General features: G+C 36.8%; 1 protein-coding gene across 1 annotated transcript in view; it reads right to left on the reverse strand.

The window, feature by feature from the left end:
* The window catches only part of ESR1 (estrogen receptor 1), a 115,848-nt gene that overhangs the window by 48,463 nt on the left and 49,366 nt on the right, over positions 1 to 18,019 (reverse strand). Inside the window, exon 4 of the mRNA XM_010581893.1 lies at positions 4,667 to 5,002. Coding sequence (XP_010580195.1) covers positions 4,667 to 5,002 — 336 coding nt within the window. The remainder of the gene's footprint in view (positions 1 to 4,666; positions 5,003 to 18,019) is intronic.

Genomic DNA, 18,019 nt, shown 5'->3' on the forward strand with positions numbered 1-18,019 from the left:
GATCACTACACTTAGAAGCTCTGTAAACTGTCCTGCACCTAAAGGGTTATTAACACACACCACTCTTGTGTAAGACTTCTTTCCTTCCACTGCAAGCTGATTTTTTTTTCTTTTTTCCAAGGTTTGGTGTCACTGAAGTGCAGTGTAAAATTGTGGCTATTGTTGGCCTCTTTACACACTGTTCCTAATTTAACAAACAGAGCAGTTTAGAAGGTCAAATAGGAAAACAATATCTTAAGAAAATAGCAACTTCTGTGGCTTTGAAATAAAAAAAATCTGTGCCAAAATGTTTATCTCCTCGGTTCATGAAGCCATAAAATAAGTGCAGCACCGTGAATCATCTCAGAACTTCAAAGCTTGTATGCCCAGCGTACCATTTTAGGGCTATTAAGTTGTACAGCTACTGTACTGGTAGTAAATAGTTATACAAGACTGTAGCAGCAGTGCCAAAGATTTCACCCTTGCAACAAAATTTCCTTAAAGCTACACACTTTACCATGAGCTCACTGTATGAGCTTGTAATGTCTCTTACCATCTCAAGAGCTTCTGCACACAAAAAATTGTTGATGATTACATTAAAAATTCCAGCTTCCTTTAGAGAATACAATACTCCAAATATAGTTATTAAATGATATACACAGTAAGTAAATAATGAAATACAGTAAGTTAATTCCTTTGACTTATCAGCATTTCTGTAGAAAAGCAAATAATGGTTTTGCTCAATGCATCTAAGACCATGATGAAAATTCACTAAACTAAAATGCCTTGTTCTATGAGAGTGCAGGTGGTACTATATCCCCAAGATGTAATGTAAACCAAGAAGAAAAAGAGAAAGCCATATCTTTCAGGAATACGTGATTCAGAAATGAGCAGAACATTCATTCATCTATGCTGATACCTTGCCTACATGTGATTTTTAGTGATTTGTCCCAATTAAATGGTAAAAGGCTCAACTTACATGTGTATGTAAAGTCTAGCCCAAGACAGTCTGTTTGCACCCGCCTTATGTGCAGCTGCTTGCTATTCCAGCTGGCTGGGGTAAACAGAAGGCACCGCTGGTGCCTTACAGAGGCCATCTGGGAGGACTTAAGCCAAAATCCCCATTAGGCCATGTAAAGAACAAGTCCTGTGAGGCATCCTGAATTTTTTGTATATGTCATAGGACACCGTACAAGATTTTTGTTCATGTAATCTGGCAGACCCATTTGTATCAGTGGCCAACATTTCAAAGAAAAATGAAAACGAGCTTTTATGCACTTGGCATATTATGAATTGCATTGTCATGGGAGAACTTTGTTATGACCTCAGCTAACAATCATGCTATCCTTAAATATTGAAGATCATTCTTTAAGGTCATGCGCAAGAACTTGTTACAAGTTCTCTTTTCCCCACCAATTTGTTAACACCACCAAGATTGCAGAGTCAATTTAAGCAAGTTTGAACTAATGCTGAACAAGTTGCCATAAAAGATTTAGACCAGTTCTCACTGTCCCAATCAGGGCACGTTTGCAAAGATATTCACCTCATTTTGGACATTGTCCTCAGCATGTCTTTATAACAGATCTCTGCCTACATTATACTACACAGTCCATCATAAAGTAATTTTCATTACTCCTTTTTGCTACATAAATTCACTTCTATCCAGTACACCTTCTAATTAGCAGTTTCTTCTTCCATGTCCATCTATATACATCATCAGAAAGACTGGCTGACCAAACCAATGTCTTTACTAGTTGCTTTGACACATTCCCTCTTCTTTAAAGCCTACACAGCAAAATAAACTCCAAACATGTCTCTGAAACTCCTTACACTTATTTGTAAGCTGTATATTCATTGCATTTCTGCTCTGTTAATATCAATTTCTTCCTTCCTCAACAAATATGCTTTCAACCCAGCCACTTGTATTGACTTTGCTCCTTGTTTTCCATCAACTAAGTGCCTGCATGTAGCTAAAAGAGCTTGTGCAATGTTTCCAAGGCTTGAGAGGTGTGCACAGGAGAGGCTGTTTCCTGCAACTGCTTTTTTCTATTGGTAAAAAGCACACTGGCTTTTTAGAAAAAGATGGGTTTTATCCTTGATTCCAAAGCCTGAAACCTTAGTAAATTAGCTGAGAAAATAACTGAGTGGAATCCCACAATGCTGTTGCACAAAATACTTCACCTAACAGAAAAAAGTTATTCGGTTCTTCTGTTTATGCATAAAGTATATGAAAATCCTCTCTAATTAAGCGGTATTGCGTAATTCCTAGTAATAATGGAGTATTCAAAGGCAACATACTGTGGAGGTGAAAATACGACTTACATTGCCAGACACATTTCTCTTAATGTACATTTATTGCCAGTACATTCCAGCAGAAGGAAACTTAGGCAAACAGTCCAAGCAAAGACCCTATCTTTGGAGTGATCAGTACTTTAAGATTTAATGTCAGCAACTAAGAACACTCAAACCTCTTCTAGGGACCAAATGAGAGATCCAAAAAAAAAAAAAAAAATTTAAGCACCTAGCTCCAAAATTCCTACTCTCAGAGGACCCAATTTGAGAGGTAGATAAAAAATTGGGCCTGAATTCCTTTAAATCAACTTTCTCAAATACTTTAATTTCTGCTTTAGATCATGCATACCGTCCTCCAAGCCACAACACCAAGAACCACCTAGGTGTCCAGCACTTTCACAATCCCCAAACTATTCATATTCTCTCTCTCCTGCTTTAGGACTTCCCTTTGGTATGATTGTTTGTACAGTGCCTAAGAGACCAAACTCTGGCAAGGGAATTGGGTTTTTTTTAACCAAAGCTCACCAGTTTTAAATCAAACCTCACCTGTTAGAGTACTTATTAATGCATATACATAGAGTCATTTGGCTTCGTTTCTCCTTAGGAGCTATTTTGGCATTTGACAGGCACATTTATTTAAATGTAAAATACATTGGATATACATAAATAGTTGATAACCTTATACACTTGATTTTCCAATTTCAGAAGCTTGCTTAGGAAATAAAAGATATATTTGGTAAACCAAGCAGGTTTTTTATCTTTACCAGCTGTAATCATCTTGTGACAAGTTTTAGAGAAATTTTTTAATAAAAAACAGATCTGAGTTCCCTAACAGTGTTGCTTTGTGTTTAAACACATTTTCATTAATTACATTAACTATCAAAATCAAATGTCATGGAAGACAAATGTTTCCAGCTGGACAACATAATGAATTTTAAATGTGGTATATTCATGCTGAAGGCAAATTAATGGATTTTAACCGCTTTAAACTAATTATACCTCTAAAATCAGTAGAAAAGTCATTTGAATCTAGCTGTTTTGATAGTGAATAGTTTTAACACTGTGGACATATGTTCATTTTTCAAAAGCATTTTGTAAAGGCATGATCCAAAGCATACCTAAATTAACAGGAGAACCTGCCCTTGACTTGAACAGACTGTGGATCAGGCCTTAACCACTGTGAGTTTGTCAAGAATAAAATTCTCAGGTGATTTCTTATAAGATACGATGAGAAATGAAACACACACACGTTCTCATTGATCATAGCTCGAGCCCACAAAGTGACATGTGAAAAGTGGTAAAAAGGGAACCCATGAGGGCTGGAAAAGACTCAGATTTTATGGGTTATTGATTTACCAGGAAGAGTCTTGCCAAGTTTAAATGAAGGAAAACAGAAAAATGGCATAACCTGGGTGTAATGCTTTTGAGGTAATGCACTATGTGAGTGAGAGCTGTGGCAGTGTTCTCTAACATCCCTTCATAAAGCAGCTACATAACTTTAATGAAATAAATGACTACAGTAAAAATTTAAGAGATCAGAATCCCAGTGAATTATAAACTATAAATTACCGTGTATGCTGGTATTTTTACAAAGCTAAAAGTACAGCATGTGCAATAATATTGAATAAATATTCAAAAGTTAACTTATGAAAAGTAGTCTTGTAGAACTTTAATTACAAAACTACTCTCTCATTTCATTGATATAAATTAATTAAACAACATGAATGAATGTGTGACATATATTCACCAAAAATGTTACATACTTTCCACAATTCTGTAATTCCCTTCCAGAAAAGAGGGGTCATAGCTCAGCAACCGTGATGCACCAAAATGATAAAAATGTCTAGTTGCAGTAGGAAAAAAATTTTGTACAAAAATTACTATTCTGGCTCTATTTTCAGACCCAAAGATCTGTAATTTATGGTCAAAAAGATAAACTGGCAATTAAATAAATAATACTAATACTTATAGGCTCAGTAGTGATGCTGAATTTATGGCTTACATTACAGACATGAGAGCAACCCTTTTTTCAAAAGGGATCTACATAATTAACATAACTTGATTAGATAAATTGATTCGATTTGGCTTTGAGTAATCTATTTTTACCTTCAATTTTGCTGGATATTATCTGGAAAAAAGGATTTACAATCAAAAAACTGTCCAACACTCTATAAAGTGGGGAAATATCTTTTCTTGAATAAATCTTTTGAAGAAAGTCACTTACATTGCGCTGTAGTTTTTTATCAATATAAAATTTGTGATTTTGTATGCATTTATACTTAAGTGAACAATTTGCATGAAATTAGAACATGTAGTGTGAAAACTGATATGTCTTTTTTCTATTGATTTGTCATGTGGAGGCTTTTATAGTCCACTGGGGCTTTTTTTTGCTTACCTGGAACTCTCTTTGCCCAGTTGATCATGTGCACTAATTCTCTGTCTGCAAGGTTGGTCAACAGGGTCATCATAGAGGCTTCGTTGAATGGTCTATTTGGGTCATATTCAGAATAAACTATGGGTGGCTCAGCTTCCAGCAAGGCACTGACCATCTGTTCTGCTGTCAGTGACAGGGCTGGACTGTTCTTCTTGTTATGTTTGACGACCAGTGGACTTGTCCAAAGGGTGGGAGCTCGCAGATCTGTAGAAGAAGCCTCACCGTTCCTGGAATCCTGCTCCTCTCTTTGACGTTTTTGTTTCATCATTCGCCCACCTCTGCGGTCTTTCCGGATTCCTAGAGGCACACAAGAACATAATGAACTCCTTTCCTTGAACATACGTATTACATACACATAGCTTCAGCCAATCAGCAGCTGCTGTTGATAGATCCAGGTAGCATTAACTCTTGATTTGTTTTCTGAAGACTTCTTTCTATATATGGAATCTTACGTCAGTAGTTGGAGAGCAAAACTATTTTTAAAAGTATAGTGTCAGGAATAGTGCACTCCTTCCTAAAATTCAGATCATTTGGGCTTACACAGGGCTCTAGACTAGTGACACTGTATAGCTGCCTTAGCCCCACAAAAGGAAGTCAGTAATTGGGAATAAATAAGTATTTCTTTACAGCACAAACTTCAACGTATGTCCCAACCTGTAGCAGACTATTATTCTATAAAAGATCAATAACTTAATGATTTGATTGGGCCAGATGGATCATGGAAGTAGCTTTCAAAAACTATCCAAGAAAGTTTTGCTCAAGTTCACCAATTGTTTTAACTAAACATCATCCTATTCCTGAGCCTGTGATCTTCATAATTACATAAAAACCATCCAAACAAATTCCCATTATAAGATGAGCTTACACAGCAATAAAGAATGCCGTACAAGTCAATAAACGAAAGTAAGAAAAGGAAAGATAATTGCAACCTCAGAATCTAATGTGGGAGACCTTCTGTCAAAAGGCTGTAATAACTGCAACAGAAACTGTCTTTGTCATTACCGCACATTTCTGCAGTGTGCTTAGCACTGTATGACCCTGAACCTCGGGATATTATCAAGTCAGCCATACCTATTAGAACAACAACATGAGACCTTAAAGTGGAACAAAATCTCCCTTTGTGAAAGGTTACAAGAAAAATATAAGGATGACACCCACGTGGACTCCAGCCATAAAGGGAAGATTAAGTCTGGCTCTGAGTGGAGGAGGCACAGGCATTCTGAGGCTGAGTTAAAAACTTAAATCAGTCATCAAATGGGGGTGAGGGACAAGCAAGTAGTAAGGAAAGCACACAAGGAATTGAGCTATGAGGGGAAGGCAATTTATGATGGGGCTTGTTCTGGAGTTCTCATGCAATATGGAAAAGCAGCACTAGTCCCAGTTTGAAAATCAAAAGAAGTAGTATCTATAGAAAAGAAGGAGGCAACCTATTCAAGAAACAGAGAAAACAATTAAAAAGAACAAACAAACAAAAACCAAAACCAGCTTGAGAAGTGCTGGCAATTGCAAGTGATCAATACAGGTCTTTCTGATGCATGGGGGAGTGGGAAACACAATCTTTGCTTCAGCTTTTTCCACACCACAATAATTTAAACCTTTAGGTTCCCAGTCTTTGTTAGCAACATCTTCATCTTACATCCAATATTCCTTCATATAAATGTTGGATCATATCAGCAGGTGTCCTTTCCTAATCTCAAAGAAACAGAGAGGATCCTTAGATCTGTTTGCCTCTTTCTTAGGCTATGGTGATATTTTCACTGAATTAGTACTTGAAGATTAAGCACTTTACATCCAATTCATTCAAAATCTAGTAGGCTTCCTGATTCTCTTCTATTAATCTTTCCAGATAAAGCAAGTTCAATAAATCTTTCATCACTCTTACTACTTAATCTCTCTACATTTTCCCATTCTTTAAACTAGTTGTAAGCCAAAAGTCTCAAGTGCATTGCTGCTCCCATTTTTCATTCAGCAATACCAATTTTTCCTACCACTAAACGTTTCTATTTAGGACAGGAGTATTTATTTAGGAGAGGAGGGGGAGATCCCTGCTATTAAGAAAAAGACTTATTTTGGCAAAACGTCATTCTGGAGTTATTCTCATTGGTAGCTTACTTCATTGCAGTACTCAATAGTATGCATGCTCTATCTGTAACAGATTTGTTGTATGCTTTATGTCAATGTAATGTTTTTTAATTAAAATTGCCCTGTAAAACATGCAGACATAATCATGTGAACAAAACTACACAGTTCATACACACTAAAGCATTTGTTAACATCCTCACATCCCAAATTCTACAGCTGCTTACCTAGCAATTTTCTTTTGAAGAGTTAAAGGTATACTTGGGGCCTGTACTGTTCAACATACTCATAAATAGATGGACTCAGAACTGACATAATTCAGAAGAAAGATCCTGGGGTTAGAATAATACTATAAAAACATCAGATAAGTTAGTTTAGAAAGTAAATAGAAGACTAGAAATTACTAGGAGAGGAAGGGAGGACAGAGCGACTTCATAAATCACAGATTTTATTAACTCATGAGGCACACTACTATGAATACTGTATGCAGTTCTGTTCTTCCCATCTTAAAAAGAGATAAAAAAGAAATGAGAAAGACAAGATAATCTGAAGTGTGAAACAAGTTTAGTGCAAGATACAGTTAAATTGACTACGTCTGCTTGGCCTGTACGCCAGATACAAGACTACAAAAACAGGAGTAGCAAGAAGATGAATAAGTACGAACAGTGACACCTCTAATACAAGACGGTATCAAACAAAACTACCCCGTGCAAGTTTCAGAATAGACAAGAAGATGTTCTCTTTCACACCATGCAGAAACAAAAAGCTGTAGGTCAAATTTGATGCAGAAAAGAACCCATTAAGGGTTAATAAACACAAATATGGCACCTTTGGCCTAAGTCTGCATAGCATAGATTACTGGGTGATCAGAGAGGATTTTTTTGGTTTTGCTTTTTTATTTATTCCAGGCTTGCTTTGTTAAGTAAAACAAGGATGTGATGAGAATTTGACATAACAGAGGGAAGGTGGCTAATGTAACCACATTTAGCTGCTTACAAATCAACTAGATTCCAAATAAGAGCACTAGTTTTATTTTTAACTTGTCTGCAAGCTTCCCACTGGCTTTACTTCACCTTGAAAAAAATGTGATGCATTGAGCAAAGCTGAACATAACCAGTTTGGAGGACATGCCCCACACAAATTTATTTTTACATTTTTATTTCGGGATTTAAAAAATATCAGTTAACCAGCCAACCAAGAACGGTAAGCCTACACTGGATTTTGTAGAGACCAGATCTGAAAAAAAGGCAGTAAAGAGTATGCATTCCTTCTGCATCACATCAGCAGCTTTTATGATCACAGACAGCAAGGTCTTTGACTCTGTTCAAGCATCATGCTCATCAGAGATTTATAGAAATTACTACTAACTCTTCACCTAACCCCTAGATGGACAAGCAACATAGTGATTTTATTATTCATTTTCTTGGACCAAATAAGAGTTAGTATCTCTCTGAAAAATGCAAGTGCCTCCAAATCTCCTTCAGCTTAATCAAATTTTATCTCTGTTAAAAAGAGATAATAGTGATGCAGTCACTAATTCCAAAAAAACACAACTCTATCAAGATACAATTTCATTGCCAAAAGTGCAATGATCCTGTAAGTTTTTTTAAAATATACGAATACCTTAATTTTGATTCCACAGTTCAGCCAATAAAGGAACCTGAATTGCCAAATGTTAAGAAAAACAATATTCTACCAAAAATGGAAGTACTCTGTATCTTGCAAAAGCTCTAAAACAGTTTCCACTTGAGTTTTAAAGCTACAAGAGCCAAGATTTTCAAAAGCAGTTTTATAAAGCTTTATATGTAAATTATCATTTTAGATACAGAAGCAGGTTTCAAAACTGCTGAGTAGTTATATACTCCAGTCAGTAGAACCTCATCATCAATAAAATTGCATATGGACTGTGGAGGCAATGTTAACCAAATGAAATACTTTACTAGTGTTTTCTAACGTGTGATTAAAACAAAACAAAAAATAAATTCCAGATTATTAAAAAAAAAAATCCTAAATTAGGAATGTAGTGCATAAACATTGAATCTCAGCCATCCAACAGGCAGCTTCTTCCTACCTATTGCTAAGAACAAAATACCTTTATATCTTCAGTATTATATAAAATACTCAAGACTATTTAGAGGAAGAAGAGGACGAGAACAAGTAGTATAAAATTTGCTTTGCTCTGTGTTGGCCATAGAATTATGCATTTTAGATTTAAAGATATATGTACAAACTCAAATTCTATTCTACTTAAGTATATTTCCTATCAACTCCTTTGTATAATATTCTTCAATTTCTTTATTATTAGAAATTTTGTAGGAATATTTGTCAAGTAAAGAATGCTTATTATTTGTAATAAATGGAACAAATATGATAAAACCCAATAAACTTTTCTTGGCACTAAGGCTGAAAAAAACCTGGTTATTTGATAAAAGTGAAACAGCCAAGATATTTTTATGTCCTTCCTATTGTTCAGTATTCTGGAAATCCTAAACAGAACAGCTATTGCTTTTTGTCTTGTTTGCAACACCCACCTGCTATCTGGAATACTTATTGTGCCATTTTCATTAACATGATACAAAAAAATGCAAAAGACCTTCATCCTCTCTTTCCCTCATATGCGCAGCATTCACTCTGCTTGTTCACACGAGGGGTGGATGTTAATATGGAAACTGCATCTGCCTGTCATTGTAAAGTCTATGCACTTGCAGCCTATTTATTAACCCATCTCTTCATGTTCCATTTCAGTTTTGCTGGAGTTCTGAACCGCTTTCCAATAGCTGCAAGCAAAAACTACAATGAAGTTATTTTCTACAAAGAGTATCTTTCTTTGAAGGTTAAAACGCTCAGGTCAATTGTATGTTTAACCTTATCTTGTTTACCTGCAAATGCAGAAAAAAAAACCCATTCCCCAATATTTTTGGAATGAAACCTACCCCAAAAGTCTTCAGAGGTCTAGTCCCCTAACCACATTTTAGTATACAGATTTTCAGCAAATAATTTTTTTGACTATCTGTATTAGTGGTCATCAATCATTGAGAAGGCTCCAGGCACTTTACCTGTGGAGCCCAGTCTCACAACCACAAAGTCTCCTTGAGCTGCGATCTCCTGGGTCACCTCAGAAAGGGTGAGACATCAGCCCTGAGGAATGTCCACAACCTAAAATCTTTGGACTTTCTTTAGTTTCTGTTTCAAATACATCTCTCTGCTTCACCTTGCAAACAATCTGCAAAATTGGTTACTAGTATCATGATACATATTTAACAGTGGCAACAGAAATGAAGTTTTGCAATTTTCTGGAGGGCAAAGGATACTAATAAGATCATATGATAAGGTGGTTCAGTGTAGGTCATGCCGATAGTTTCTGTATTTTCTAACATTTAAGAATTTCACTTTGCAACTTTAATCAACCATTAATATACTTAAGTAATAAACATTATGACTGTACATATCATACACAGAGATTTATTTTCCATCAAGTTAGTTGTAGCTGTCATTGCACGACACACACAAGCCACCCGACAACACTGTTCTAGTTTGGGAGAGGACATACCTATTTTATTGTATAGAAAAATGTAAGTAGGCAGAATGCAATTACACAAATTGTGAATTTACACAGGAACAATATCTCTTGTCTTGCGATAAGTGATATGGTTGTTGCAGCTGCGGTATTTTTCTCAGAATATCCCCTTCAGTAAAACTGGCTTAGTCCAATGCTGTTTATCTTAGAAGAACACTACAGCAACGTGAAACTAAGATAATTTAAAATCACTACCTTCTTTCAAGAAATCTAGAAGTTTATTATCATTTTGTAGCTGGACCACAAAAATATATTCACTTCTGAAGCAATTCCTTTTTTTAACTCTCTGTCAATAAAGGTGCAAGAGCAGAGCAATCTCCAAGATGGGTGCAGGAGGCCCATGCTGCACAACCAGAAGTGGTGGCACACTTGACTTCAGAATTCTAGGTCCATACAGTGGGATGAGACAGTATTTTGTCCTAGAAACTGCTATATAACATCTATTGGGAATATAAGGTTTTATTTCACATTTTATAAACTAATTTTACCTGTTATTCCATAAGCTTTCTATGTGTATAATTAAGTAAGATTTTGGTTTGCCTCCTGAGGAAATATTTGGGAAAAGGTGATTGGTGAGAGCTCTCATTCCAACTCAGGAGCTGATATTTGAAGGAAAATGAGGGAGAAGAAGAAAAATATGTGTTACTGTTCCTTATTTTAATACTCAGCTTTGAACTAACTGCTCTGCCGCTTCTCCTTCTAGCCCTGGAATATAGGGCTGTAGCACCTAAGAATTTACAGGAAAGCAGAACAGATACAAAGAAAAACTGAAACAGCCAGAAAGAGAATTGATGGAGATCTGAAGGGGGGAAAACAACCAAACTGATGTAGGCAATAGGATTAATTAATGCTTCTAGGATATATTTAATTACCAGGACATAATTACTGGATTGGCAAGTAATTCTAGTTGCTGCCTGCATAATTTTTCATCATTTTATACACTTGCAGAGGTGATACACTGCATTCAGGTTAATTACTAATACCTTTTTTTTCCAATGTATCTTTCTCATTTCAGAAGGATGACATGATATTGTCTTTTCTTGTTATGCAATGACTGAAACGAATAAGTCTATCTTCATAAAATACTTGCTTTAGGATATAGCAGTCAGTATATCCATGTGCCTTTTCCATCCAAAAATTTTAACTGCATCCTCTCCTTGCACTTGCTGAGTTTATACTGCACTACAGATTTTTAAAGAACTAAAAGAATAACTTCCTAATCCTTACCTCCTTTCATGGGCAATGCCTTGACAGAAAGAACTAGTCACTTGTCTCTCTCTATAGAAACACAGATTAGGGGAGTATTGTTTATTTGGGGCTTTTTTTTTTTCATAAAATCTACAGTAAAATTCATATAATTTTTCATTGAGCTACAGTAAAATTCTGCTTTTAGTAGATTCTGTAGTTGTCATAACATATATAATCATAAACATGATATGAGTAGAAAAACATGTAACTGCTTATAGGTTGTAGCCATGATAAAGCCATGAGATCTCAGGTACTCTGTTATTAGAACACATGTTAATGTCTTTCACCTGAAGATCTCAGGTTCTTTTATTCATAATTGTTTTAGCTTCTCAAAAACCCAAAATATTAAAATCAATGTATGAAGACTTAAAATCACGCAGCGAGCAAGCAAGAAGATTAAAAGCAACACTTCAATCACCTCTGGTAAGCCTTACCCATCTCATGTTCGTATGCATGTACTACTTAACAAACATTTCAGTCTAAAACTTTAGGCACACAAAAAGGTGTTGGGTTTTTTTCAAGCATGTGCTAGCCCTGATGCATGCAAACAAACGGGTTATCTGTAGATGCAGTCTTGGCTTCCACATTGTGATTCCGTGACAATAGAAAGGCTTTTTAATGAAATAACAGAAGATGGTTTTAATATTGGTGTGTTTACATACAGTCACAATTTGAGTAATGGCACAGTAGTTTTCTACTGCTGCAGGAAAACTTATATTCACTCCAATTGCATTTTACCTTCTCTACTTCCTTAGGTTACCAGAAGACAGCAGGTTTAGAGGGAAAGTCCAGGGAAATAACAAATCCATGAACCGTTAAATCCTGTGCCCCCTTTTTGACAAAGTACCATCAGAGAAACAGCATGCTGTTGGACTAAATATTAATTAGTCAGAATATTTCAAATCATAGACAAAAATAATCTCTATCACAATAACTGGCTTTTTTTTGTCCCCTAGCTGCTTAGAAACCCCACCGATGACACTGAAAACGTTTCACTACTGTTCACTACATTCCCGTTACTACCAGTGCCAGGTGGTGATAACAGCATCAGTCACTGCCCCAGCCATGGGCACAAGAATGCAATTACTGCTCAAGTCATTGGCACATAACTGAGCTGTACCACTAATGGCACATGGGCAGCACTCTGCAAATCCTCGCAATAGTCAGTACGCTACGAATTAGCTTTATACTTGACAGACATTTGGATGGCATTTCAAGCATTTGAACTGGTAGAAACAAAGTAGATTTGGAAACTTGACAGGTCAAAACATAAAGGCAAGCTAAGTGCCAGAACTGGAGAACGAGAGCTGAGTTTCTAGGCAGCAAGCACGTAAGCAATAGCTCCTCATTTGTATCAACGTTGTTCACGTCTTCCTAGAACTATTTTGCAAAATAAGTAACTTTTAACCCAGGGAAGAAGCTCCTACTTAAAAACTGTTTGCTCAGAAATGAGTTTTTAGCTTTGAAGACTTTCTTCCCTATTTGTGGCTTCCTAGTAATGCAGACTTTTCCTTTTACTGCTTCCTTTCCATTTCAGCAACACAGCTGCTGCGGCTCCTAGGAGAAAGAGGTGCAGAACAGGGCTGGTGGGAACGTTATGGGAAAGGACAGCCTTATGCACAGGAGAAGGCTGCAACACCTAGGCTAAACAGGATTACAAAATTAAGACATTTGGCCCATAATTAAATTTGGGGAAGAAGGTCAGAGTGGGGATAGTGACTGTGAGGATGGTGTGGGAACTGTGCAATCAACAGTTTGTGGCCACATTCTGAGGGGAAAAAAAATCATGGCAGGAAGGAATGGCTTTTGGTTTTTTTTCCTAAGAGGACAACAAAAAGATGGATCTGGGACTGGTTTTGGAAACTGTGATCAGTAAATGGTTTACCAGGTAACCTGCCAGTCTGGAGCAACCTTTGAACCTGAGTCTCTTTGTCCACAGTTCTGCTCCTCGTCAGCAGACCCCAGATGATAAGAGACATTTGACACTTCTATATACACGCACAGCCTTGCAGCGTTCACAGCCTATAATTTTGTCAGTTTGTCCAAGGAGTATTTCAGTAGTGCTTGGAAACACGTTCTCTTCTAAACAGTTTTGTTACTCTTCAAGGCTGATCTATCTCATCAGAATTATGTTGAAAATTGCCAGAGAGAAGGAATATCTGGTGTTTTGTAAAACAAACCCTGCTTGAGAATAAAAAACTAAATGTATGTGGTAAGTAAAAGAGATTATAAGTAAGAAGGCATCCTTCAGAAAGCCAGAGAGTCTATAGCCCAGTTGATGATCAGAGTATTAAAGGAGCATGCAGAGAAGAACAGGCCATGGCAGAGAAGCCACCCAAATCCTTTATACCAGTATTCACAAAGAAAGAAACCAGATTTTTCTATGCCAGAAACCCTTTATATGGGGAGTAGGAGAACCTTTCTGAAACTGAAGTGAGAGCTGAAGAGGCTAGAAATCCAAAAGCCTCTCTCAAATAACCTAATACAGGAGGGATTTACTAAACTGCTTGAGAAGAACTCTGTGACTCAGTCCAGACTCACTTTGGTGTCATTGCTGCTGTTGGCAAAAGCAAGTGATTGCAAAAGGAAAACAGGGTGAGCAAGCCAACAGTTCTCTTAGGGCACAAACCTGAGTGTCATCTAAGCACAACTGGTTTTAGAGTCTAAAAGGTAGATGCAAGCAAGGTAGCTGTCTCCTAATGACCTCTTAGAGTAATTTTGCTTTGCAGCTAGAGCTCATTAGGCACAACTGCACTGAATTCAATAGTTTTTTGATGCTTCATTGGCAATAAAAGAAAATCCTACAGCTTCCCCTAAAAGCTGTACATAAGTAGAGGTCAGGACTGTAATTACATTCTTGATAGATTTGTAACAGATGGAGATTGCTGAAGCTATGACTGCAATGTAGGTCCTAATATTGTAATGTATCTTGGCATGATGGTCCTCCCAAGGTGATTTTGAGAGCTTTGAGGTTTTGAGAGCTTTGAGGTTTTGGTTATCTCTACATAAATACATTATTTGGTCACAGGAAAGTAACACCACTTTCCAAATTCAAATTTTATAGGCTTAATAAATTACTTCTTTTGAATATGATTCAGACAATCAGCCCCTTTATTTCATATCCATTTCTCTTTTAGAAAATCAAACAGAAATGTAAATTGTGCTGAAAACCCAGGTGGGTTAACAATTACTTTAAATGAGAAACATTGTGTGAAATCTTAAAAAAAAATTAATCAGAATTAAATGTCTAATGTTGAACAGACAGGCCTGCCTCAAGTGACAGTGCTTAATAGCCTGGTTTCTGACAAGGATATCTAGACACTCAGTAGTATAAATAAATAACAGATTTGAGTTTGGTCTGTGCACCTGGATGTTGCAATTTTTTCTACTCCTGAGTGGTTGATGAATGCTGTATGTCTGTTTATGTGGGTGGTTTTTTTCAAAAAATATCTCTCATCTTTTTCCAAGCTGGAGATTTTTTCTCCTCTATAATCAGGACTACCTTCTATTAAAAGGGGTGGGGGGAGGCAGGGAGAGAAGCCACAGGAGGGGGATGCAGGGCCTAGGGCTTGCATTCAGATATTCTGGTTCAAGTCCCAGCTCTGCCACTGGTTTGCTCTGTGATCAAGTCACATTACATATCACAGAGCCCCAGTATCCCTATCAGCTACAATGCAGATCATAAAACTGGTCTTCCATGTAAAGTTTTTAAAGACCTGGTGACAAAAAATGCTGTTAACAAGCAGGCAAATGTAATTTGGGGTCTCTAATGACTATTCATAATTCACAGTTTGAGAACCAATGATCTACTAATTACAGATGAGGGTGCAAGACATGGTTCATCCTAATCTGTATTTGGCATTCAATTTTTGGCATCCATAGCACATGTTTTAAAGAGCATCAGAGGACATATAGAAGAGAAGCAAGAGAAGTTCAATTAATCCATCGTTCAGCTGAATCTCCTTCAGTGCTGACACTCCTGTGCAAATCATACTAAGTTTTGGCTACAGTAAGTATAGCAACAACCCCATTTCTAGACAATATTTACAGTGAAGCCATAAACATTTCAGGGGTCACAATAAAGCCTTTACAGGAACCATACATCAATCATGATTTGGAAAAGCCAAGTAGTTTTAGGAGTATGACTCCATTAGTATAATTCTCAGACAGCAAGACATTGTAACTACTACATTTTAGAAATTGGATGATTAGGGTATTGAAGCTATTTGGCCTGATATATCAGTACTGATAGTGCAAGAATTGAACTGTAAATGCCTAAGCAAGTGAAGAACCAGAAGCTCTAGTACTCTAGGAGTTTCTCAAGCTCAGCAAGGAGAAGACACCAACTGTTCCGACCTGCATAGGCTTGCTGAAAGGCAGTGAATGCACAGTGACACCCCGAGGTGCATGTAGTATGAACAAGTGACAGACAGAGGTGGCGACGCAGCAAGGATCTTAGACTTCATTTCAAATTAATCAGCAATTTAAATGGGGAATATCTCATTGCTGTATCTATTCCCAAGTAATATCACAACTAAAATAACTCCTAATTAGGAATTTTTAAGTATGTATAGGCCAAAAAAACAAATGTAAACAAATATGCAGCTATAATTAGCTTTACAATCTCAAACAAGTGTTCAGGACTAAAACATCAAAAATTCTGCAGTGTTAAAATTTTTTTACATAACTAGCTATAGCATATAAATAAGCATAAGACAGGTTATCCCATTTCCACCTGGCTCTAAGAGGTCTTAAACAACCTTGACTAAATTCAGTGTTGAACTTGCTTTGAGCAGGTGGCCTGACAAGAGACCTCCTGGAGTTCCTTCTAGCTCAGATCATTCTGTGAAGTGGAGTAGGAAGATAAAGTATTTTTGCAAAACGTGTTTACAACAATGGTCTCTTTCTTATTTTGGGGGAAGAACAGTGGAATATTATATTTTGGGACAATTCAATGGCAGCAATCTACTTTGCATGTGTGGTCTGGTTTCAATTCCATCTTCTTTTCCAGAAGTCTGTTCTAAACTCACAAAACTTTGCTTCAAATGCTGCTTGAGTACATGCTTTCAGCCGATCAATTACATCTTAAAAATGTACATTCCCTCATACATTTATCAGGCGCCACCTACACAGTTATTTGGCTGAGGACTGAACAGTATGTCTAATAAATAACCATAAAGGTTCTCCTCAGACAAACCAAAATAGCTTTACATTGTTAATCCATCTTCCTTCCTTCACTAATTTCTATTTTTAATATAATTATTCATTAAAAGATAATTACATGGAAAACTAGAATGTCTGGAGCCCTTCCAGTGGTTGCATCAGAAATCGATTTACCTCTGCTTTTGAGAATTATTTTAATAACTTTCTAGCCTTTTAGCAGGAACAAATATAGCATTCAGCAAGGAAGCATAGCACTCTCCATTTAAAGACAAAACTCAGCAAGGTTCTTTTCTGGGAGGATGTCAAATTTGCCAAATGTTTTTTTCTTTTCCCTGTAAAATTTTATCTTAAACTTCAGCAACACTGTCACACTGAACCAGCCTGAATTCCCATGTCATTACAGGTGGGTAACTATTTCAAGAGAATGTAAGAGAAAAACTGAAAGCCTCCAGTCTCTGGACTCCAATCTCTAGAATTTAATGAACGTTTCTACAGGCACCTGGCATGTAGTTATAGCACACTGCTATGGCAAACACAGACTTTTATTCCCTAGGCTGTACCACAGTAATCTCTGGAGGGTTCTCAGATACTTTGCGAGGGCAACACTGAAGGCTGTAGGCTTCAAGTGTGCTGTAAAGCTGTAATTTCATTATCAGAAGAAACAACACTCAGAATCTTAGAAACAGCACTCAGAATCTTCTTTCTACAACACGAAATTTTAGGCTGTTCAAAGACAGTAAAAACCCCTGGTCGTATACATGATCTCCATCTGGATCTAACACACGAGCACTCAAATCCTTGACCGCCACATTTCATAGAACTTGAGGTTGGGAAACCATCAGCATTCGACAATTAAGAGAATTATGTAGGTCTTAGGGTGGCTAAAAATGGACTACCAGGTCAATAACTGATTTTTCATTAAGGATCCAGCATTTAACATTATGGCAAATTTTTGTCCACTAGCACTCTGTTGCTTTGATCCTACTGAGCACTTGATGTTAAATCTGCCTTGTCACACATGAAAGGCGAGGAAGAATGTAGCATGCTAGTAACTAGAAATCCCCTTTCATTTAACACACTATAAAAATAATTAATAAATAACAATAAAAATAATCTGCTTTTGATTTCAGAGAATAAGGCCCTTCAGAGCCAAGTCATCAGAAAGCCATTAAAACAATGAAGAAATGGAAAACTGGATCTGTATTGGAGCAGAGATCACCTGGACCATACATACAGTTAGAGCTTCA

Source organism: Haliaeetus leucocephalus, unplaced genomic scaffold (genome assembly GCF_000737465.1).
Source record: "Haliaeetus leucocephalus isolate CR32 unplaced genomic scaffold, Haliaeetus_leucocephalus-4.0 Scaffold819, whole genome shotgun sequence".
Taxonomy (NCBI): domain Eukaryota; kingdom Metazoa; phylum Chordata; class Aves; order Accipitriformes; family Accipitridae; genus Haliaeetus; species Haliaeetus leucocephalus.